The sequence below is a fragment of the Elgaria multicarinata genome, chromosome 2 (assembly GCF_023053635.1).
Source record: "Elgaria multicarinata webbii isolate HBS135686 ecotype San Diego chromosome 2, rElgMul1.1.pri, whole genome shotgun sequence".
NCBI lineage: Eukaryota > Metazoa > Chordata > Lepidosauria > Squamata > Anguidae > Elgaria > Elgaria multicarinata.
Window position 1 is genome coordinate 28,271,397 of NC_086172.1, and position 25,001 is coordinate 28,296,397.

The 25,001-nt window shown below is 39.6% G+C and overlaps 1 protein-coding gene across 1 annotated transcript in view; it reads left to right on the top strand.

Annotated features, from left to right (window-relative positions):
- Positions 1-644: 644 nt before the first annotated feature.
- The window catches only part of RFTN2 (raftlin family member 2), a 37,219-nt gene continuing 12,862 nt past the window's right edge, over positions 645-25,001 (top strand). The window contains exons 1-7 of the mRNA XM_063116210.1: positions 645-791; positions 2,881-3,064; positions 8,666-8,777; positions 11,340-11,658; positions 14,354-14,557; positions 17,083-17,204; positions 19,133-19,236. Coding sequence (XP_062972280.1) covers positions 653-791; positions 2,881-3,064; positions 8,666-8,777; positions 11,340-11,658; positions 14,354-14,557; positions 17,083-17,204; positions 19,133-19,236 — 1,184 coding nt within the window. The 5' untranslated portion in view covers positions 645-652. The remainder of the gene's footprint in view (positions 792-2,880; positions 3,065-8,665; positions 8,778-11,339; positions 11,659-14,353; positions 14,558-17,082; positions 17,205-19,132; positions 19,237-25,001) is intronic.

Here is a 25,001-nt window from a genome sequence, read left to right on the forward strand (position 1 = left end):
TAAAATAAGTGTCTGAACTGCTTTTCATTTACTTTGCTCCCCTTTGAGTTGCCAGAAGCAATTTCCTCTTGAAGTTGACTTCCTTTCTGGAAACGATTTTGTCTCAAACCATGCTGAGGCTCTCTATTGCCATTCTTTGACCAACTTGTTCTTTTTATTCCCTTTCTTTGCTACAGCACCAAAGTAGATCTTCTGACTGTAAGTAATCATGCTGAAGTTTTGCTGTAACTTTTTATTTTGGTTCTTTTCTCGCATCATTATCAGCCAGCCAAGAGGGAGAGACAAAGCACTCATTGGTGCCCTCTGCAACAGAACACTGCTAGGGGGCTGGCTGTAAATTGACGTGGCATGGAAAATCTCTGCTAAGTTTGTAGCACTTTGTACGTTCCTGTAAGAGCAGGGCAAGTCTTGCAGAGTTTGTCGCCTGAAATCGTTAAGGATTTTATGCCTGGATCTAAATATGGATAGAAAATTCTTTCCTTTTCTGGCTTGGGAGCTGAATAGTCATCTTTCTTTTGGTTTATGGCTAACTATAAACAGCATCTAAAACAGATTCCTTACTTTTTTCCCCCTCCAGTCAGACAGATTTTCTAGCATATACCATTTCTACCAACCCCTTCTTCTGCAGCTTACCATTGCCCCAGATCTTACCATGGGGTGCGGACTAAGAAAACTAGAAGACCCAGATGATAGCAGCCCTGGAAAAATATTTTCGACACTAAAGAGACCACAAGTGGAAACAAAGACAGACTCAGCTTATGAGTACATATTGCTAGATTTTACATTAGAAGGTAAGTATAATCTATTTCATGCTTTTATAAATGTACAATGGGGGAATGATTAGATATCAGAAAATGTATGATATAGTTTGAACACCAATTATTTGGTTAATGGCTTAGAAATAAGTATTAGATATTGCCTATGGTTTTTCAGAAGTGTGTGTGTGTGTAGTGTGTGCATGTACACAAAAATGTAGCACATTTGTTTGTCCAGAAATGAACTGTTTTCAATCTTTTGTGGGTAGCTGAAAACCAAATTCTGTTAGTAAAGGCAATACTGCTACGCTTGACAGTAAGCCTTACTTAATAGCAATTCTGAAGAACTCAGAGGAAAATAACTTACAGCATGTTATTCTTTGTTTTATAGTGTAATGTGGGCATGGAAATAACTTTGACATTTGTGCTTTTAAGGGCGGTCAGTGCCCCATGGGGCTACTTCCTTCTTTTGTAGGGTGTCTTGTTTCTAACCAACTGACTCCCTGTCCCAGAAAGTTGAAAACGTAAACAATCAACCCAGACAGCTTCCCACTAAGAACAGGCAGCTCTGTTCTGCAGTAGTTGCTTCAGAGACTCGCATATTTTGTATTGAAACATTTTAATTAAGCATCTCCATGGCTGAATTTCAGTTCTTTTTGGTTGCTGTCAGTAGAAACTAACTCCAAAGCCTATCTGTGGTTGTAATGGCCAGATTGTTTCTTACAATCAGAATCCTTACACATTGTAAGCAATATTGTAATAAGTGTAAGAATGAGTTGATAATGTGTGGAGAGTACATAATACTGCATTTTAGTCGGTTACCAGTATTTTTAGCTTTTTTGCACTGTGTAGATTTAATTTGTTTTGTTTTGAATGAAACAAAACTTCTTTGTGTGGAGAAGCAGTAGCTAGCAACAACATACTCTGGATCTCACTCTGGGTTGCCTAATGCATGCATAAGTAATATATTGGTCTGTAACTTTACATTTGGCATTTGATTTAAAATACTCTGTATTTTGTCTGGCTGTTTTTGGTTAGGATTAGGTAATGTTTTGAGTTGTATAACTTCAAGTTTTGGAAAGTACTTTAATAGAGAGGATTTCTTGTGAAAAAGATCATTTGTTGTACATATTAAAACAGATACATAGAAACTGAATGTATGTGGTGGTGGTGGTGGTGGTGGTGGTGGTTCTGATGACATATATGATGGGGTTGGATCCAGATTCAGAACTGTATTCCATGAATGGAAGTTTTCATTCCATTAGAAGAAGAGGCTGGAAGCCAGTAGAGGCACCCGGCATGGTGGGGCAAAGGCCAGGGTCATAGAAGGCCCACTGGAGCAGGTGTTCTCACCACCATGTCTTTCTTTCACACTTTACTAGGAGAGCATGCATGCTGTGAAGTAAAGTAGCAACTGAGGCTGCAGCTGCCAGCTACCCTCTGCTACCCTCTTTTCCCAGAATGCCCCTGGGTCCTGCTATATTGATTATATTGGGTTTTGAGAGCATGCCACACTTCTAAGGTGCAGAATGAGCAGAGAATCTCAGCCAGCTTTAGTTATTGAAGTTCCTAGCAGTTACTGCTGCATACTAGGCTTGGGTGGACAATGTCTGATGAAATTTTAAAAGGTATGAAAGGGCTTAGCAGAACGTCCAGAGAGGAGGTGGCAGATCTTCAGTGCCTTGAGCAGCTCGTTGACACCCTCCATGGGTAGCAGAAGCAAAATAAACAAAGGTACACAGTATATTCAGATCAGAGAATTGATATATCTTGGTGGAAACTTTGATTTTTTTTAAAAAAAAAAAACTTTTTTACTGCAGGCTACACCTAGCTCTTGATCAGTACTGCAACCATAAAAGCTTCTATTTTAATTTTGATTTTTATAAACTTTTCCTTGCTGTAGTTCTTGTAACTACTAACGCTTCACCATCTCTGTATGCTTGTGTCAGTGGTGCGAGGCAGAGGCATATGCAACAGAATTTTTTTAAGTACTTTCCTGTTAGCAGATACCTACAGTGATTTCCTAGAATGCAGCTTAAACTTTGTAGTTAGTTTAACGTTCTATTTATAATATCTAAGTAACCATCTCTAATACCAAGTTTTCCTGTAATTTTAATCCCTTAAGGTTCGTCAAATCCAGAGGTTATCAAGATCAGTTCTGTTTTGGATATTGCAAAAAAAGTGGAGGAGTATTACACTAAAGGATATGTGGTAGGAGCTATTCACCCTTTTTTACTGTCAGTTGGACGAAGACGGCATTTTTCAGCAAGTCGTATGTATCGAGTTGTGCTATTGCGACTCAAATTGAGGTATGTACTGCCGTAAAATAATTACATTACAGTAATCTATGTTGCATAGTTTTAGTTAATAGAAAATATGCAAACGGGTTCTTTCTCATCACCTTTACAAAAATCTTTTTTTTTCTTCCCCACAAACACAGCAGAGATGTAGCACCTTAGGACCAATCTACATCTGACAGTAAATCAAATGGTTTGTCCATTAGTTCCAATGGGAGAACCACCACCCATGCAAATAGAAGGAGATACAATCTAGATTGGGAATGTAGCAAGGGGGCAAAAGATTAAAGCTCCCCTATGGCCCACTCTGGGCCTGATCTGGATCGTGGTCCCCACGCTGTCTATTATTCAAAGAAAAAGACTGCATTCAGTGGTAAACCACACGATTACTATCACGTGTAGTTTGACCCTTAAAGGCTAACAAATTCATTATGGCATAAGCTTTTGTAACTGAAGTCAACTTATTTAGAGGCATGAAGTGCCATCCTCCATTAATAGTGAGGTCAAAGGGTAATGAAATGCAAAAACACACACAAACAGTAATGTGATTGTAATGTCACTGTCTGTACTTTTTGCATTTCGTTTCCCTCTGATCTCACTGTTTATATTCTTTCTCTTTCCACCTGTTTCTGTATATACCTGCTAATGAAGGATGCCATTTCATGCATCTGATGAAATTGATTCTAATTCATGAAAGCTTATACATTAGTTAGACTTTAGCCACAAGACTCTTAGTTGTTTTGACTGCGACAGACTAACGTGGCTACCTTTCTGGAAATAATTTTGAGGTTTCTTAAACTATTGAAGAGCTTCTGGGGAGGCTGTGTGTATCTGAACACACTAAGGTATGAAGCAAAAAGAAGTATTGTGCAGACTTACCTTTACAGCATTATTATTATTATTATTATTATTATTATTATTATTATTATTACATTTATATCCCGCCTTTTTTCCTCCAAGGAACCCAAGGCGGCATACATAATCCTCCTCTCCTTTTGTAGAACAGCCTGTATTTATTATTTACTTACTTTTGGTTGGATCCTTAGAGGGTTTTAGCTATTTGACGATATAGAAATGTAGTAAATAAATAAAACAGTCATACTTAGAGTAGAGCCATTAAAATCAGTGAGACTTAACTTTTGTCATGACTAACATACAATTGATTTCACTGGTTCTGTTGTAAATAAGAGTAAAGTCCGGATCCAGCTCACTATTTCTGAATTTATATACTGCTTTTCAGCATCATGCCACAAAAGCAGTGAGTAATTAAATATCAAATTCAAATCAGCATTTAAGTAATAAGGAGTATGAAACATCTAAAAAATCTGAAACTGGAGTAATGTGATTATTTTGATCCAGAAGAGCGCCACCTCTAAACACCATTGGAAACGATGTGATGAACATAGTATTCCACATAAACGTGGGAAACCCCTGCAAATCACTGCTCAGTCATCAAGTTAACTTGGTTCCCTTTGGACAAGGCTCTATCTGTCATCCTAACCTACCTCATAGAGTTGCTGTAAGGTTAAAAGTTGTGTGAGAGAGGACGGTATACATTGCCCTGAGCTCACTGGAAGATGAGCGGACTAAGAATATATTCAATCAATCAATTAATGAAATACGTTAATCTTATTATGTTGTTTTTCTAATGGTATTTCATTATAAGAGTCCACTTTCTAATGTATGCAGTAAAAACAAATAACCTTTGTAAGTATAAGACAAGGCTGCACAATATGACCTACCAAGTTCTGTGAAAGGGAATAGTGGTCGAACAAAAGCCTTGTCTTAATTCTTGTGATCAGTGAGGATCACAAGATGGTCATGAGAAATGCTGGCAAAAGTAATACATAACATATTAAGCATAACGAGAGTAAGGATCTCTCCTTATCCTTAATATTCTCTCCCTAACCTTCATGTTGGCGTGCAACAAAGAACTAGCTATTTCAATATTGTTGTTGCTGATGTTGTTAATAACAACAACAACAACTGAAGAACAGCTGAAGCTATTTTGACATTCATTGATATTGTGATTTCTGTTTCTTGCTGCTTCAAGCTCTGTACACTGAATTGTAGATAGACTTTCAAAGGCAAAAAAAATTCTTGCCACATAATTACTACTACTACTGTGACCTTTGCATTTGCCCTATTTAGCTCTAGCCATGCAGCATATGAAACGAAGTGCATTTTATTTATAGATTTTAGAAGATATCACTATCATTATAAAAAAAGTTTGCAAGTACAGAAAGCCCTGCAAGTTTAGAACAGAAATTTTAATGATGCAGTTATATGTATTACAAATTGGCTATATTTAGGCATAAATATAAACTATGGTTTAATGTTATTCTGAAATCAGATAAAATGCTATTTGTCTTCACCTCAAGTTTCTAAGCAAGGCGAGTTAAAAGTGCAGTTTGTGAATCTGGCTTATTTTACTAAACCATAGCAAAGATTAACCACAATTTAGAGATTGGAACTTCAAATGTAACAGTAAACTGTGGTTAATGAAAAACAGAGGCTGAACTGGAATGGTAGAGGGGAATGCACAAGCTCAAGGTTCATGCATATAGTAATCATATTGGTTGTGCTTGCTCATAATATTAAACCATGATTTAGTATGGTGAAGATGAGCCTGTATGAGCTTCAGGCTTGTGTACCCCCTCTCCTCCAGCAGGACAGCAAAGCATTTGGAAGCTTCTGCTTTTGTTTAACCACATATTTGCTAAACTTGTTTACTAAAACAAGCCAGCTTCATAATTTATTTATTTATTTATTTATTATTGCATTTTATACCACCCAATATATTTTGTGAACCCTGGGCGGTTCACAAAAATTAAAACCATTCAAAGTATAAAAACGAACAGTATAAAAACATGATATAAAATACAATATAAAAGCACAACCAGGATAAAATCAGCAGCAGGGCAGAAATACAAATTTTAAACAGCAAAGTTAAAATTAAATTTATAGACTGTTAAAATGCTGAGAGAATAAAAAGGTCTTCACCTGGCTTCTGAAAGAATATAGTGTAGATGCCAGGTGAACCTCCTTAGGGAGCTTATTCCACAGCCAAGGTGCCACAGCAGAGAAGGGCCCCCTCCTTGTAGCCACCAGCCTCATAAACAATATTTAACTTGCAAAGAATCTATGGCTTGGATTCTAAGGTAAGTTTTTTAGGAAGTTCACAGGAGGAAAGTGTCCTGTCCCCTCCTCCCCCTGCAACCCTGAAAAGCCTCCCTGGAAGAATGGGGTGAGCATCCTTAACAATGTGGGATGGGGGACAGCTGGGGGAAAGGGAAGGTAGTAAGCTTTCCTTCTGTGAACTTCCTTAAGTTAATATGTAACTTAAGATCCAAGCCTATAGATTTAGCTAGACCATGTTAACTTCTTTGCTTTCTGTCTCTTAGCTTGGGAGATAATCACAGCATTGCTTGTGTAAATAATAAGGAAGCTAGGGCTATAGCAGTTATTTTCCATGGTAGGGATTCTTTACCCTTTTGCGAACCGTAAGGGCAGATTTTATCCAAAATCTTACCCCAGGAAGTTGTGTTGTGCAGAAATGCTCTTGGAGAACATTGATACACATGGATTTTTGACATTATTCCATGCTGGTGGATTTTTCTTTGTTTTTGTTTTTTTAAAAAAATAGGAAGTAAGGTTTTTTCCTAACAGGATGTCTTTAGTTTTGCCTGCTGGACAGAGAAGCTTCCTGCATCTCTTCCAATATGGACTAGCCAAGAGCTACACTAGCAAAGAAGCAGACATGATGCTAAACAAATAATTTTAAAACATGTCAGTTCCCCTCCCCGATGTAATGGGTGTGTTTGGGGATGCTGTTTCACATCAGGAGTGCAGCATGCAGAGAGAGAAGGTTTAACCTTTCCAGCCATAATCACAACAAAAATTCACAACCCACACATAAGCGTGCTGCTATTTAGGTTTAGAGTAGAAAAGAGCTCCCACTGGCACTAATAGAAGTTTTTTTCTAGTGCTAATAGCAGTACGGGTGGTGATATTTTGAAGATTGCGAGTGGGCCACGGGTTCTCAACCTTGGGTCCCCACATGAAGTTGAACTACAACTCCCATCACCCTAGACAGCATGACCAGTGTCTGGGGATGATGGGAGTTGTCCAACAACATCTGGGGAAGTTTTAACTTAGTTGGAATCCAACTGGATTAAAACTTCCCTTTTCAGGCATTGTGATCCTGATGAAAATGACACACACACCCTGTGCCAGCTATTATATTTTTAAATCTGATGTGCTTTATAATGATGTATTTAGCATCACAGCTGTTCTGGCCCTAAATGTATAGCTTCTTTGTAACTTCATATATTAAGCCCTGACTAAATAGCATTTAACATCTTGATCTTAAATCAGTGAAGTAAACATAATGCTATTATCTGTTACTTTTGTTCAGGAGGTACAGAACGTAAACAAATTAATGTTTAGCTTAAATGGTTTCTTTATATGCCTCTGACTTGTGAAACACGTTTGTTTTTGCTATACAAAGAAGAGATGATCAGTTTGGTTGAACAATTACAGGTATTAACTAAGAAATGTGTATATGTCAGTTTTACTCCCGACTATTCTGTTCCTCACCCACTTGGGTGTTAAGAAAGGGATGAGGGACGGCAGCAATGAGTTTAGTGCCAACTTCTAAGTGAGATCAATCTGTTTGTTTGCCATTTAGAGTGATAAAAATGTGGGTCATCCAGAGCATTAGATTGTAAGCCTATGCGGCAGGGTCCTGCTATTACTGTTTTACTCTGTACAGCACCATGTACATTGATGGTGCTATATAAATAAATAATAATAAATAAAATAAATAATAGCAGTTTTTGTACAAGGGAATAGATAAACTGCATTAAAAAAATCCCCAGTGTTGAATTTTAGATAATGACTTCCTCCTTTATATTCTGTAAAGTGCCATGTGCCATGTGTGTGTATAGACAAATCAAACATTAGTGACATTAAAGTTTAATAGTTAGAGATAACAAAAATATAGGGCAAATCCAACATCCACTCCTGCAATGGGATGTTTCCCTCCTCTTTTCCCAAGTGCAGTCTCCCAAATCTGTTTCTAAGAGTCTCCCAATCTTCCAGAACAGATTTTGGGAGCACAGGGGGCTGCAAGAAGGAAGGAGACTTTCTCCCCCTCCCTGTTCTGCTGACGAAAACCATTCTATCAGCAAAAGGGGTTAATTAGATACCGACCTAACGTTCTTCACAGCATAACTCGAATTAAATCTTCCAAATCTTAGTACCACTCTTATTTGCATTGTGATGAAAACATTTCCCATAAAATTCCTTGCGGGTCTGTGGGAACCTCAGTTTTTGCCCCAGATATTTATATTTGCATCTTTGTGCTAGCTGAGAAATATTTGCTATTTAGATCAAATATTTTTAAAATATCTCTCAATAGGTAATTCTGTTCTGTTCCAAGTAGCGTGTTTAAGCAACTTATAACTAAGACCCATCGGAGTGCCACCCAAAGAAGAGTGTTGCCAAGACTTAATTCATAATTCTGTGGAATGAAGGGAGTTGTGTCTGCACTAGCATTTTGTATAAGAAACAGCAAACTGCAACAAAGGCAGCTTTCTTTTTATGTTGCAGCCAGAAGCATCCACCATCCAGACAACAAAGACACCCCAGACTTGTGATTGAGGAGTGTCCCTTAACATATGAAAAACTAACAAATGAGGCCGTAAAGGGACTGTTAGAAAAGGTATGGCAGTCTTCACAATTCCTTTTTGAATTCTGTTCTAGGAGTTTGGTCTTGTGATCCAGGGGCATCATCACAAACTAATGTTCCATTTTACATTTTTACTGTGCTGTTGCACAGTAAACCAAACCGCCTAGATTTTAAGAAATATAAGAAGGTGTATGTGTGTTTTAATTTCCTTCCCTTGATGTAGATTTGCAGATGACACAAAATTTGCAGATGATACAAAATTGGGTGGGATAGCTAATACCCTGGAAGACAGAAACAAACTTCAAAGTGATCTTGATAGGCTGGAGTGCTGGGCTGAAAACAACAGAATGAAATTTAATAGGGATAAATGCCAAGTTCTACATTTAGGAAATAGAAACCAAAGGCACAGTTACAAGATGGGGGATACTTGGCTCAGCAATACTACAAACGAGAAGGATCTTGGAATTGTTGTAGATTGCAAGCTGAATATGAGCCAACAGTGCGATATGGCTGCAAGAAAGGCCAATGCTATTTTGGGCTGCACTAATAGAAGTATAGCTTCCAAATCACGTGAGGTACTGGTTCCTCTTTATTTGGCCCTGGCTAGGCCTCATCTAGAGTATTGTGTCCAGTTCTGGGCTCCACAATTCAAGAAGGATGCAGACAAGCTGGAGCGTGTTCAGAGGAGGGCAACCAGGATGATCAGGGGTCTGGAAACAAAGCCCTATGAGGAGAGACTGAAAGAACTAGGCCTGTTTAGCCGGGAGAAGAGAAGATTGAGGAGAGACATGATAGCACTCTTCAAATACTTAAAAGGTTGTCACACAGAGGAGGGCCAAGATCTCTTCTCGATCCTCCCAGAGTGCAGGACACGGAATAACGGGCTCAAGTTAAAGGAAGCCAGATTCCAGCTGTTCATCAGGAAAAACTTCCTGACTGTTAGAGCAGTACGACAATGGAATTAGTTGCCTGGTGAGGTTGTGGGCTCTCCCACACTAGAGGCCTTCAAGAGGCAGCTGGACAAGCATCTGTCAGGGCTGCTTTAGGGTGGATTCCTGCATTGAGCAGGGGGTTGGACTCGATGGCCTTGTAGGCCCCTTCCAACTCTGCTATTCTATGATTCTATGTAAAGCTGAGTGATTCTAATTGAAGGCAGTCACCATTGACCCCTCTGCATGTTACCCCATAGCTGTCCCACTTCGTCTTTGTCAAGCCGGGTAGCGTAGGATGGATGGTGGTAGAGCAACATGGCAGTAGCAGCTGTGGAAATTGCCCTCACATCCACTTCCGTATATGGCCTGCTCTCCATTTCCGCAGGTTCTATCCATGGGGCTGTCTACACGCAGGGAAAGCCCTGCAGTTGCTGTGGATCTGCGCCCCATTGATTAGACGGCGCAGGTGCAGGTTTGCAGCCACTGCAGGGCTTCCCTGCGATGTTCCGATCTGAAAAAGTCGGTGATTTGCCCTAAATTTTTCAAAGGCAGCGACATCAACACAGCGCTTTTGCCGTGTAATGTGACTCTGCAGCCAATCCAGGGTCAAATCAGGGGCAGAGCCTGGTGGAAGGCAACCCGTGATTGGTCGCCTTCCACTAGGAAAAGGATGGGGGCAGCTCCGAGACCCAAATGGCTACCCAGAAACCCCGCACTCCTTCCTCGGCATCAAGATTACCTGACGCCGCCCCAGGAGAGGAAAGGCGTGGGGTTGATGAGGGAAGCAGCACCAACCCGGCACCATGAAGACAGCTCCCAGGTATCTTAGCTTTTGAAGTCAAGATGGGAAGTTGTTCCCATTGCTCCAGAAAATGAGTGGCGTGTACAGCTCTAAGGGTCATACTGCTGAATTCATCCTACTGAATACATTTACTGAATACAGTAGAGCAGTCTTCCCCAACCTGGTGCCCTCCAAATGCTTTGGACTTCAACTCCCATCAGCCCCAGCCAACACGGCCAATGGATCCTAGGTCTTGTACTACTACTACTACTACTACTACTAATAATAATAATAATAATTTATTTCTTACCCGCCTCTCCGATTGGATCAAAATACATAAAATACTGATTAAAAACATGGTATACATTGTTTAAAAACGTCCTAAAAGCATCCTAAAAACATACTAAAAATATCCTAAAATTCTACTGGATAGGCCTGCCAAAATATACTCCAAAATATCTGGAGGGCACCAGGTTGGGGAGGGCTGCAGCAAAGCCTGCAGAATCCAACTTTGAATATTGCTAACCTCAGAATCCCAGTGTTTATAAAAGCCCTCTTTCAGTTTAGAGAGGCCTGAAGAGCCATTTCACATATGATGGACAGGAAAAAAATCCATGTATCTTCTGGTACGTGTGAAGACTAAACATATAATTGTCTATTTACTGGCTGTACATCCTTCGGAAAGTTACAATAGGCAACAACTTCATAATGTTTGCACTCATGTTAAAATAGACATGTGCTATTTTCACAAATCACTATACACCCATCACCCATTTACCTGTATAATAAAAACAACACATACAAAATTGGCTCTTATAGTGTCATTAGTCAACACTTTCTAAATTCACGCAGTTTAATTGTAACTCTCCTTGTGAAAAACAGATCAATGATGCTGCAAAAAGAGGAATGAAGTTTGTTGGATTTATAACACAGCCTTGTCCTCAGTCTAATACTTGCAATGGCACAAACACAGATGGGAATACGGAGTTTGATTCAACGCTATGCAGACGGAATAGAGAACAGAGGAGGCACGAGTCAGATGAAAATGTTAAAACCTGGAATGAAGGGACATTGAGTGGCCAGTCCTCTGAGAGTGGAATAGAGGAAGAAATTCAACCAGACAGCGGGCACTCACAAGAGGTTGACTTTCAAGATGGGAGAGAAGACAGTCCCAGCCCAACTAAATTAAGGAAAGGAGAAGGTATTGAAATGCCTATGCGTCCTACATTCACTGAATAACTATTCATTAAATCCATTATTTAAAAAGCAAATGTTTTGGAGAAAGAATACCATCTGAACAGGTTTGGAGCCTCGAGGTACACCTGGAGCCAGTGCTGGTCCTATATTAGCTAGGGTGACCATATGAAAAGGAGGACAGGGCTCCTGTATCTTTAACAGTTGTATTGAAAAGGAAATTTCAGCAGGTGCCATTTGAATATATGGGGCACCTGGTGAAATTCCCTCTTTGTCACAACAGCTAAAGCTGCAGGTGCCCTGCCCTCTTTTAAATCTGGTCACTCTAGTATAGCTCCTGCAGCTTTAACTGCTCTGATGAAGAGGGAATTTCACCAGGTTCTCCATATATACAAATGGTACCTGTTGAAATTCCCTTTTCTATGCAACTGTTAGATACAGGCGCCCTGTCCTCCTTTTCATATGGTCACCCTAATATTAGCCAATGGTGGTGATGGCCCGGGACAACTTTTATCAGCTGGACTTGCTCTGCAGGCCCCTGCCCCCTTTCTAGAGAATATTTCTATAACCTTGAGGATCAATTACTGTAATGCACTCTAAAGGAGGCTGCCACTAAAGATGGCTCAGAACCTCTACAATTTCATCTCCAAAGGAGAGGGCTTTCTCAGCAGTGTTGCCCCAGTTATAGAATGCTCTCACCAAAGAGGTGGACCTGGCTATCATTAACAACATGTTTTATTTACCCAGTCATTTTAACAGATTTTAATAATTCAATAGAGCAACTTGGTCTGTTTTCACGATTTAAAAGTTTTTTATTTGCAGTTTTCTTGTTTTTGTGTTTCGTATTTGTTTTATGCTATACATCACTTTGAAATCTGATACGAAGAAGGGCAGTGTAAAATACAAGCCTCCCCAAGTTTTAAGATCTTTGGGGAAAGACCTTCTCTCCATACAGTTGCTGTCAGAGGCACATTTGGTGGGGACGCAGGAGAGGGCCTTCTCAGTTGCTGTTCCCAGGCTCTGGAACGTCCTGCCAAGGGAGGCTAGGATAACTCCCTCTGTTCCTTCCACCAGCAAGCAAAGACATTTTTATTCATGCAGGCCTTGGGCATATAAACTGGTCTGTTCGCAAAAGCATTTTTAATTGGTTGGTGCTGTTTTTTTTTTTATTCTTGTGTTTTTAATTTATTTGTTTTTTATCTTACGTTTTTATTAAGATCATGTTTTTAATTTGGATGTTATTCTTAACTGCCTGTATAGTCGGAATATAAATTAAATCAATAAAGTATTTAAATAAAACAAATGAAAAATGAACCCAGAGTAAGGTGAGAGGTGAGCCCAGTGGAAAGGCTGAACCTTGGAAATGGTGACAAGGAAGTAGCAGCCAGTTTTGGCAACCAGTTGCATAATGGAAGAACTTGGAGATAGGAGAGGTTTATAGAGAAGTGTTATGGTCAGGTGGATGATTTCGCTGTGATCTTTAGGATATCGTGTTTGGCAAATTTAGTTTGAAAAGTGGAACTCCAAGAGGAGATGTCAATGGCATAATTGCAGATACAAGATAATAAGTGTCAAGTATAAAAAAAATGATTTGATAAATAAGAAAATGAGTGATTCTCATCTTGGTGTGAGGAGGTATCACAGATTGAGTTAACCCACCCACCCCTAGTACGAAGGAAAGGCAGGGAACACATGCTAAAAAAAACCACCTCTGAGTCCAGGCCCAGTTCTTCCCTGCCCTTCATCCAGGACAGAACTCTCTCACGTTTGGTAGGTCTCATCCCGTTCTCAGTTCTAGTGTTCTCACTTTACTTTTGTCTTAATGTTCTATCTTTCTCCAAATTCTGTGCTCTTCCTAACTCTGTGCTGCTGCTGCTACTCTTCTTCTTCTTCTTCTTCTTCTTCTTCTTCTTCTTCTTCTTCTTCTTCTTCTTCTTCTCCTCCTCCTCCTCCTCCTCCTCCTCCTCCTCCTTCACCCAATCTTGGCCTTTTCTCTTCAATCTTTTGTGGAGTGGATAGGACCCATGGGGGGAGCCCAGGCTTCCGCAAGCCATATTAGGCCCATGGGCCAGAGGTTCCCCACTCCCTGCTTTATTAGGCTACTCTGATAACACCATTCATTTGTCTTAAGCTCAGTCATGGGACAGAACGGGATGGAACCAGAGGGTAATCTGCCTAAAGTTTTTCTAGCTTATGATTGTTGCCTTTCCTGGGAGATCAGGATAGTTAACCCATTTTGGATGCCTCCATCACACCAGACCAGGTACAACTTTCATGGTAAGTGACCCATGTTTTGATCCAGAAAGGGAATGTACAGCAAGAAGTCTAAAGTACCCAGGTCTGCATCTTTATTGGAGAGCAGTAATTACAATACACAGAGAAGGAATACTTTGAGAGTTAGGAAGAAAAGTCAAAGATGAGACAACAGTGGTTCTGTACAAGGGAAAGAAGGTTCAAGCTTAAAGTACTTCTATTAAGTTTGTTACCAGCCTGAAAGCTTCCAATATATCAGTTTCATAGTGAGAGAATAATATTCCATTGAATTGAAATGGTATTCATATGTCATGCTGAGCATTTATGCTTGTTCTTTCTACCTGAAATACACCCTTTTTTAAGATAAGTGTTCTAGAAGTATACTGAGTTACTGAGCTCCTTAAATTCATCATTATCTCTAACTTCTTTATTTTCTAATATCTTCTCAGATAACAAATTGTATACGGTCTTCAATGTCTTTGAGGATGATTCCACCTGTTGGACCTATCATGAGGGTGTTTTGTCCCTAAAAGTGTCAAGGAAAGGATCCGTGATTAGTACTTTGGATGCCGATTGGCTAGAATTAACCACATTTTATTACAAACAAGGGTTGTCATTAATTGACTCATTTGTATGCTGGGAAGCTTCTAAAGGTAAGTGTAAGAACACCATTAGTCTTCACACCTGGAAAGTGAGGGTAATAGTAGGATTTATGTCAGTACAGTAAGGGAGCTAGAAAATGTGGTAGCCTGTGCTACTTAATTACCATTGTACAATGGCAGGAGCAGGGAGGAAATCAGGATTGTGAAGGTAGAGACAGATATGAACCAAATGTTCAGATTTTTCAACAAGCCATATCCCCCCTCCCCACAAATTCATTATTCCAGGGGATTAGATGGCAAAATGCTATGTTGCAACATACTGTTTCTGATGGCCTGTTCCACACTCCTTTCAAAGACATGCTCTTTGGCAAGACACTGAACTGCCCTAGCTCTGTCTGTCTCAAGGCATGCAACCCAATTCTGTGTACCTTTACTCAAGTAAATCCTGTTGATTTTAATGGGGCCTTCTCAGGATTAGCTGTGCACTTTTAGCGAAAGCCATCCCTCAACATGCAGTCTATCCATGAATAAAAACTAGGAAGTAGCGGTGGGCAGTGGGCAATAAGACTATGAAGAAATTCAGAAGTATGACAGGTAGATTGAAACCTTCCAGCTTGCCCTATTTGGGAGAGGGAAACACAATTAGGCCTATCTCCCCATCTGTTCGTCCCATATTAACCGCTGTGGTTGCTAAATTAAAGACTGGATGCAAGCAGGGTTTTGCCAGTCTTTTATATTTGAGCTATCTAGTTCCTCAGATTTAGCTGAGTTTTTGACGTCAAACCAGACACGATGCATTCACACAATTAGCAATTGCGTGAATTATTTTTAAAGTAAACATCAGCTTCATGGGCCCCAGTCCAGATCAGGACCCTTGGCATTAATTCTTCTCCTCCTTGCACCAGATCTGAATAGACATCCCAGCTCTTTGTATTGGAAGGAAAGCTTCAGTTGGCACAAATGGATGTTTTCCTTCCTATGCAAAGATGAGATATGAAATAGAATTGGGACTGCAGTGCTGAGGGTGGGGAGGGGTCAATCCACCTACCTGTCTCCAGGGTTCAATTTGTAATAGACCTTCCACACTTGCCATTTATGTTTGACACTAACTCTTAATTCCACCTTACCAGACCGGCTAAGAAAGAGGTACCTAAATTAACATTTATGGAACTGAATAATGTTTCAATCTGTAGGTCAGTTTTAGTTTGGCCATGCAAAGTATGGCTTTAACCCTTCATTCAGTTTTTGAAATACGATCCAAATGAGTGTGTGAATGGGTGATTTCAAGCTGGTGGGGGGAAGCTTTTATGTCATTTATGTCCTCAGATTTTTTTTTTTAAAGTTGGCATGTATGGATTTTTAGTGACTGTGAAAGAGCATGAGAAAGTAGAGGGGGAGAAATAAGTTAAGTAAAATGGATGATCCTTGAAACAGAATTTTGGACAAAGGGAATCATGGTATGATACAGAAAAGGCTGCAGTAATAAAGATAGTAAATACATGGACCAGACCTTTGGCTGTGATAATGTAAATAGGTGTTAAAGTTAGTTATATCCTCTTTCAGGGCTGGTCCAAGCTAAGGATAAAGGTGAACAGGTGGCAGTTTCTGAAGAACCATTAAATGACACATTATTATTTAGTTTATTGTTGTATTTTATCCACCATGGGATGGGGTTCTACCTAGGTATCGGGCAGCAAAACATCAGTTTCTTTCCAATTTGTGCATTTTGTTAAGTGTTGCCTATTATTTGATCTTATCTTGGATAGTTTAACTAAAACGGTATTTCATAGTAACATTTTTGAAGCAGGAACATAACACATAACTGGATGCTTATATGCTTCAATTTCAGTTGAATGTAATGGAAAAGCTTTACTTTCTGTAAACTGTGGTTTTCACCCACAATTCATTCCTTTAATTGGCCTAGATGCTGCGTAGCTACAAACAGTTCCTCTAGAGTTGTTTGTAGTAGTTGTGTACAAGTGGAACAAAGAACATAAAAACATAACAGTTTCTTTGTAAGTGTTCACTGAAGTGTTGCTGCTAACAAACACTTCCTAAAAGACTATGTATGGGAAATAGTCAAATGAGAAACATTAATAGTTAAATGATAACATTTAGAGCATTTAAGAAGATCCCTTAAATGAATAATTTTATTACTTGCTTATTGCTTCATATTTTATACATACGCTTTGCTAAGCAGTTTTTAATGTGGCATCATAGGCATCAATTAATACATTCCCATTCATTATTCTTTGGAAACTAAGCTTTTCTGTACATCTTTTTAATATATCATGGGCGGTTTGGAATTTACAGACAGGAACAAACATCACTTTTACCATCTAAACAGATCATAGAATCAGGTGTAGATTGTATTGGCTGCGAGCGCTGTGTTTTTCATGACAGGCAGCAAAAGAACAGATAAATTCATGAATATTCCTATGGCACTTCTAAAAATAAAAGGCAGTCAGAGACTAATTTGATTGAAAAAGAGTAATTTTACTGAAATCAGAAGTAGATAAATCTATGAAATACTTTAAAATTTCTATAATTTACTTCCATTTCTTCTATTTCTCTAGCCGACTACTTGCCCAAATCATTAGAGGGCTTATTTATATATGAAGAAGAAGGCTCAGGAGTTCCAGGTTCAAACAGGAAAGGAAATGATGCAATTGTTGTAGAACAATGGACTGTCATTGAGGTAATTCCCCATTTAAGTTAGTCTCATAAATTTATCTTAAGGATTTATGCACCCCCAAATTCAGATTTATATTTCTTAAGTCAGCTTAAGTTAATAAATTAGTGTAAGGAAGTCTGTAAAATGGATGTGATTTAAATATACTTGGAGCTTCAATTGGAAATAGCTGTGAGTTGTAAAACGCAATTACCATCTTTTTATACATCTTTATTTTCTAGTCATCAAAAACTGTCATAGAAATGGAAGGATTGTCACTAAGGAAATACCGATAGTATAGATATCAGGCAGGTTATGTGCTGATTCAAATGTTTTCAGTCAAGAAGCCCTTGAACAAATGAATATCAGGGATTTGCCATAAATATATGTTGCAAATTCTGTATCGTACTGCATTCATATTTGAACATGTCATACCATTCCATTTCAGACAAACTGCAAAAACCACATATAAGCTTGGATTTATTTTTTATGGTTCTGTAATATATAATTCCCCGACATAGGCTTTGGCTAAAGACATTGGCCACTCTATTGCTGAGAGCACATATGTGTGGTAGCAGTTTCTGCTGGAAAAACTAGACACTTTCTTAAAATAATGGAATTGGTTTCTGAGAAATGAGCAAGCACAGAAGCTGTTTTGTTAAGTTCCCCAACCACAGTAGTTTCACAAAACTTATTTATTTATTTATTTATTTATTTATTTATTTATTTATTGCATTTTATACCTCCCAATAACCGAAGCTCCCTGGGCAGTTCACAAAAAACGTTTTTGGTTCTTTGAAGCAACTCTGGCTGGAGGGGGCCTGCTTTTTTAATGACCATGCCTTAAGACTTCTTTTATATCACACATAGTTTCAAATGACTAATAAAATTCATTTATGGTAGTGTCGAGCCTTTATTAACTGGCATTGTAATTCAGAAATAGAAAACAATGAATAGAATTGGTTCCATTTCAATTAATCTTTATGTACTCGTGAGGGAAGACTGTGCTTTCAGGCAGACATTACTTGGAATTTTTCCATAGTAGCCATGTCCACTACTGAAGAAGCAAATTACCTTTTACTTTAAAATGTGGCTTGTTTCTACAACAGTGAAGTGTGGCTGTGACAGAAGCTTCAAAGAAGCCTAAACTGTTTGCATGGTGCTTCCACACCACACATGGCTTAATTTTCAATTTAGCCACAAAGGCCAATAATAAAGACATGGTAATGCGTATATACTTTATTTTGCTTCAATCATGGGTTTAGAACCCAAGGGAGAGAAAGCACCAATAACGGGGAAATGGGAGAGCAGAGGAGGCACAAAAATGGTACTTTTGGTCTCAATGTGTTTTGAAATACTCACCTTAAGGTCTGACTAGGCCTGCATAGGATTGCACAAAAATTACAATGAATGAGCCATATATCCATATATAACCTAATCTGCTTTGAGTACTAAAGATTACACCTTTGCAGAATTATAGGGGAATTAACATTTTAAGTGTATTTTAGTTGTATACAGGTGTGATTAGCAGAACTGAATGTAAGCCTTGATGGAAGGGGGTGGGGATTAAAACTGCTGAAAAACAGAAACTTGGCAAATTTGCCTGTAAAAGGCCAATCAAAAATGTTATCAGAAGTGAAAAGGTAAGGGCAATGGGGGGGAAAATCCAAATTGTAATTCAAACCAATGCAACTAAGTTTGGAGTGCATGTTCATTGCTTTTATTTGTTGTGCACCTGAAGAAATGTACTTCACTGGGGCAATAATATATTTTCTTGTGCACCCTTTAGACTGCATCTTCTCAACCCACTCCTTTTTTAGTCATGGCTTAGCCAGACACTAGAATTGACCTAAAGTCTAAAACCAATGATAGAAGATACTATTGCCTACAATTTGGCATGGAAAATGCTTACTGCTCTCTCGGAATTTATTTACCTCATGTGTTTCTGAATGTAGGGCAATGAAATCAAAACAGATTATGGTCCGTTACTACATACTTTGGCTGAATTCGGTTGGCTTTTAACATGTATCCTGCCTACTCCAATCATCCGACTGGACAGGTAAATGAAAATGTCGCATTTCTATCTTTAGTATCCCACTTTGACATATGGGAATGTACCTTCTCCTGACAGGAGACAGGGTCTTAAATAATTATCGCCTCCTGGAGACAGGGTCTCTGCTTTCCCCAGACTTGCCCTATCCCAGTGGCAAAATTCGTTGGGAGCTCTGATAAAGGGCTTCTGAATTAGCTATTCCCCATCCCTATCCCCCCCTTCCTTCCCATCTATATTTGTCAGATCCAGTTAAAGAGTTCTCCCCCCCCCACAAGTTCTGCTTTTGGGCAACAATGTGGTGTCTTTTTTTACCTCAGTGTGAGAGCCTACTACTGTGTATAAAAGAGGAGCACACTTCCTCTTGGCAGTTGGTGTGTACCATAACGGCTGAGGTGCCACTTTTTTTGTCCATCTCTCCCCCTCAATCCCTCAGCATCGGGGAATGAATTGTAGCATCTTTGCCTCAGACAGCAGTTATGGAAGTTAAAAACCATTTTGTAGCTATTACTGGCCTTACTGAGGTGAGTGAGTTTGCCTCAGAGAGGGCCATAAAGCAAGAGAGAGCGTTGGTAGGCTCTCTCTCCCAACCAGATTTCTATGAGCTCCATCACACCTACTTTTTTTCCTGGTATATGTCCGCAATTTCCACCTCTGTTTCATTAGCGCGTCAAGTGCTGGTCACTTTCATGTGCAAGCATTGTTGTGCTATTTCACCTTGTTTACCTTTTCACCTGCATCACCCCGCCCCTTCTCCTTCCCCCTCCAGTTCATTGGTTCTTGTGGTTGATGGACATTCTGATGTACGTGGGAGCCTTCCCCACCCCGCTCTGGTTTTGTTGTCTAAAGTTTAGCGATTTAGCATTTCATCAGCTGGGCACCTCATTCAGCGGGGGGGTGGGGGTGGAGGGAAGTTGAAATGGTTGGTTAATAGAGCAATGAGGGTGAGGTTGGAGCAGCGAAAGTCCATTCAACCAATTTGGCCCACTGGAGGAGAACCATCCCCAACCTCCTCTTTTGTCAGTAAGACCACCCTTCAACGCAGATGCTCCCAAGAAGGGACCATCTACGTTTTGCTACATAGCGTGAGGGTGGCAATACACGGGACGAAAGGGTTGTTTTATCCCATGTGAAGAAAAAATACTGCACTTTCCCCGCCCCAGAAAAACACAGAAAATGGAGGGGGAAAGGCAAGATGACTGCAGGATCAAGACGATGTCATGTGAGGGTTGTGGGTCAAAATGGTAAACAAGGCAGGACAAAAGTGCAATAAAACACTGGTATGATGGAACTCTATGACTGGTTGAGGACAGTGGTACCCAAGTCTAAATCAAGGTCCGGGCACAAGAGACATAGGATAAATGGCACATCACAAGAAAAAGCAGTGAGATTTGGAGTCAAGCTCTTCATCCAGACAGGGATCTGTGGACAGTTATTGCTCTGACTCTACAATACAGAGTGTTTGTTACCATTAAACAACACAATCGTCTCTCTGCTTTCCTGATTTAGGGTCCTGTCCTATGCATGTTCAGACAAAAAACATCTTACAACTCCCAGCATTTTCTAGCCAGCTGTAGGACTTTTTTTCTGGTTAAACATGCATAGTATAGTGCCCTTATATGCTTAAGTTTCATTGATTTTAAGAGACAGATGTTGGATCGGGTGAACAACTGATTTTTTTTTCTATTATGGGAAATCCAGGATTTGGCAAGGATTTTGCATTTGGCAAAGCACTTTTATATAACTTTATGGTTCTGATTTCTGATACTCCAAAAACATTTTCTTGTTTTAAAGCTTAGCCTGGCCCCTGGATATTTACTGGATCTGGGCTATTTAGTGAATGGAAGAACAGTGCTTGGATACCGAATATTGTTACTCCATCACTCGTTACTGTTTCTTGCAAATAGCAAAGAATGTGTATGTTAAAATGTGGAGCTCAGCTCCTTTTCTAATGTGCTGTATGTGACATTTCATTTTTCTGTAATGAAACTTTTAGCCCCACTCTTTCACTGTTTCATACTTCCCCTGTCCTTTAACAGTCCAATTAATGGCAAAATTATTTTTAATTAATCAGTTTTAACTCTTGTATTCTTTTCCTGTTGAGAATGCCAAATATTCATATTTCACCAAGCAGGTTATAGAAGAATAGATGGGAACAGATTGCTTGTGCTGCTGTAGGAAAGTGTGTTTACTTTCTATTAGTAGTTTGTTGGAGTCATTGTACCAAAAGTAATAGCCAGGATCCAAAGAGCTACTTTAGGCAACCCCTACTTTAGGGGGGTTTTGTTTTTGTTTTTTGCATGAAGCCCCTCGTGCAGTGTCACAAGCTGCTTTCTAAAATTCCCTTCATGGTTCAAAGGGGATTTGGAACAAGGTATGATGGGGCTGCTGTTTGAGAAACCGAAGCCCAAAGCCTGCCTGGGCATGCGGAACTAGTTTAGCAGTCCTTTGGATCCTGGCCAATGTAACTGAAACCCCATCCATGAACAGAAGGGTGGGACACAAATATGAGAAATGAAATAAAATGGGCCCTGAGGCATTTCTTCTGCGTCTTGTGCAACAAGCCTTGCTAATAACATTGGGATTTCAGGATAAGCTTTCAACACAGTCTGAGAAACTTTGATCAGGAAAAAGATGAGATGTTCATAAATGGAAGCTAAAGGGATTTTGGATTACATTGTGATGCTAGAGAACAAAACAAAACAACTTCCTTTTAATGGGTAATCCTTTTTCACAGAACTCTACAAATCTCTACTATACGCAACTACTAATATTTAAGCATAGCCACAATCCAGCTCAGAGGTGTGGTTAAGCCCATTGAAATCAAAAGGTTGTAGGTCTACTAAACACTCATGCAGAGGCTTCAGGGCCTACATTATGCATATATACTCAATTCACTTCCACTCTGCAAACAGATATATGCTAGGCTGTCAGCAAAAAATCTCCCTTCCCGCAGCCTAATGAAATATGTGAAGAGGGAATTTCCATAACCCAGCATTCCCTCTCATGTGTGGCTTGGCTCATGTTGTTTATTTTTTGTCATATGACACGGCTATAAGATACAGATCTCATTTTACTGTCACATTAAACATGTCAACTTTTTTATGTTTTGGAGTTCACATGTACCAAATTTCAGTTTTTTAGTTGGTGGGGAAGTACCCTAATAGTTTTAAGACCCCTGTGAATGAATGAGTTTAAATACCGTATTTCTTCAATTGTAAGACGCCATCGATTGTAAGACGCACACTAATTTCAGTACCACCAACAGAAAAAAAGCTTTGATTCTAAGAAATAATAAATGCACCTGCAATTCTAAGACACACCCCGTTTTTAGAGATGTTTATATGGGGGGGAAAAGAGTGTCTTAGAATCGAAGAAATAGGGTATATGAGAGAGAGAGAGAGATACTGGACACAAATTTTAAATTTGCTTTACATTTTGTGCACAGTTTAGGTAATGTTCTTTCACATATACCACATACTGAGGTAAAATATAGCTCTCATAAAAACTTTGCATTATACGTAGTATCTCTCTCAAAAGAAACAGTCTGGAGAATTTATTGCATATCTGTAGTTCCCTGCTCCTCTGACAACTTGGCTTCTAATTAGTCAAGGATATGGTGAAAAAAATCTATTTGTTATTTAGCCATCAGCTAAAACAATTTATTCCTCTCCTATCACAGCACCAAATGGGAGTGTCAGTTATCAGTAAAGTTAAAGAGATTAATCACTACTTTAACAGAGTTTGTTGCCTGGGGATGGGGGAAATATCCACGTAATTTGGTGGTGGGTGGAGTAATTCAGGAACTGATCCAAGCAAATTATTCCCCCACCCACCCAAGGGAGTTGACCTAGTTCCTGAATCAATTCCCTTTAAGTGGAAAAGCAGCATCGGTGTTCCGGTTAGTGTTGATAAAATACTGTTTTTAAAGAGCAGAGTACATTTAATCACAGAAAAGCAGGAGCAACTGTAATTTTGGAGTTCCCCTTTTTAAAAATAGTGTAATAAACAACTCCATCAAGACGTTGCGCTCTCATTAAAAATGATTTTTTTAAATGTTCTCTGAAGGTAAGAAACCATTTTAAGTTCTCATAAAACTGGATCACAAACACTGTTATATAATAGTAAGATATCCCACAAAAGGCATGTACAGTATATGTCTACTCAGAAGTAAATCCCCTTAAGTTCAGTGGGACTTTCTCCCAGGTAAGTGTGTATTGAAGTGTTTCACCTAATGTCAAGAGTTTTCTGAACAGTTGAATCCTTTATACCAGTTACTGGAACTACAGGGAAGCATTTATTGTCTATTAGGATCTAAAATTATGAAGTGGTAAAGGCTAGCAGCAGGGAAATTATCTCAAACACCTTTGCAGCAGCATCTTTATTTTAATCTTAAGTGCTTTATGGCAAACAAGATCCGGCTCTTGTCTTGATTGCCTGCAGACAGGAAGTGGCACACCGTAAGGCAGAAAAGGAAAAAAAGGAAGTTTAAAATATTTCATAACCAGCCAACTGTTGCAGGAAGTAGCGTTGGAGTCATTACGTTGTAATGTTTAACATGTGCTAGTAACGATGATTTAGGGTGGCCATGTGTCCTGATTTACAAAGGGCAGTTCTTTATTTGAAGACATCCTCTATTTGAAGGGCTGTCCAGTTCAAGTCCAGAGAAAAAACCCTAATAAGAGAGAGCTTAAAGGGGCCTTGAAGCAGTGAGTATCTGGGCAGCAGACTGAGCAAGCAGACAGGTCACCTGGTCAGAGCCTTGTATTGTATTTCTATTTACATTATTATATTTTTTCTAAATTATCTGTATATATGCATGCACACACTAGCCATTTGCAAATTGCATGCTAATAATCTATGTCATTTTTGGTAATGCATTTTCTCTTTTTTTGGCAATGCGTAATTGGCCACCCTAGTACTATTTATGAATGCAGAAAACTAAGGACTGTTATTTATATTTCATTTATTTGATGCTGCTTTGCTACCCAGAGGATTCTCAAGGTGCTTTGTGAAAAAGCAACAAAAATTCAACAAAACTAAAGTTCAGCAATACCATAAAAAGCAAAACAGAGCAGCAGAACAAACAGGACTAAAATAAACAGCAAAGCCATCCGCCTCAATAAAACCACCAATCAGCAGAGGGCTGTTTTCATGGCACCTCGCCTCCTCAGCCCCATGCTTCCCCTCTCCCAGGGTGGTGTCGGGAGTGCAGGATTTCTGGGCAGCCACCTGGTTCCCGGAGCTGCCTGCACCCTCTTCCTGGTGGAAGACAACTAATTGCGGGTTGCCTTCACTAGGCTCCAACCCCTGGGTTGACCCCAGATTGGCCGCGGAGCGACGTTACACAGCGGAAGTGCTATGTTGACGTCACTCTGTTTTAAAATGTTGGGATAAATCCCTGACTTTTTCTAAACACAGCATCGCAGGGTAGCCCACAGTGGTTGCGAACCTGCGCCTGCATTGTCTAACCAACGGGGCAAAGATTCTCAGCCACCGCAGGGCTTTCCCCATGTATAGACAGCCAGCTGGAAAGCAGAAGGGAGCTAACCAATATGAAAAGCCTATAGAAATAAGATGTGTGAAGACCAATACGAAAGTGGACAAATGACCCACCACCACCACTGCTTGAACCAAGAAGGTACTGTCCCATGTTACCACCAGCTTCGCTTCTGATGGCGGTAGGATGGATAAGGCCTCAACTGAAAACCTCAAAAGGCAGGCAAGATCATGTGGCAGCAGACAGTTCTTTACCTCAGCGCCAAACATTTTAG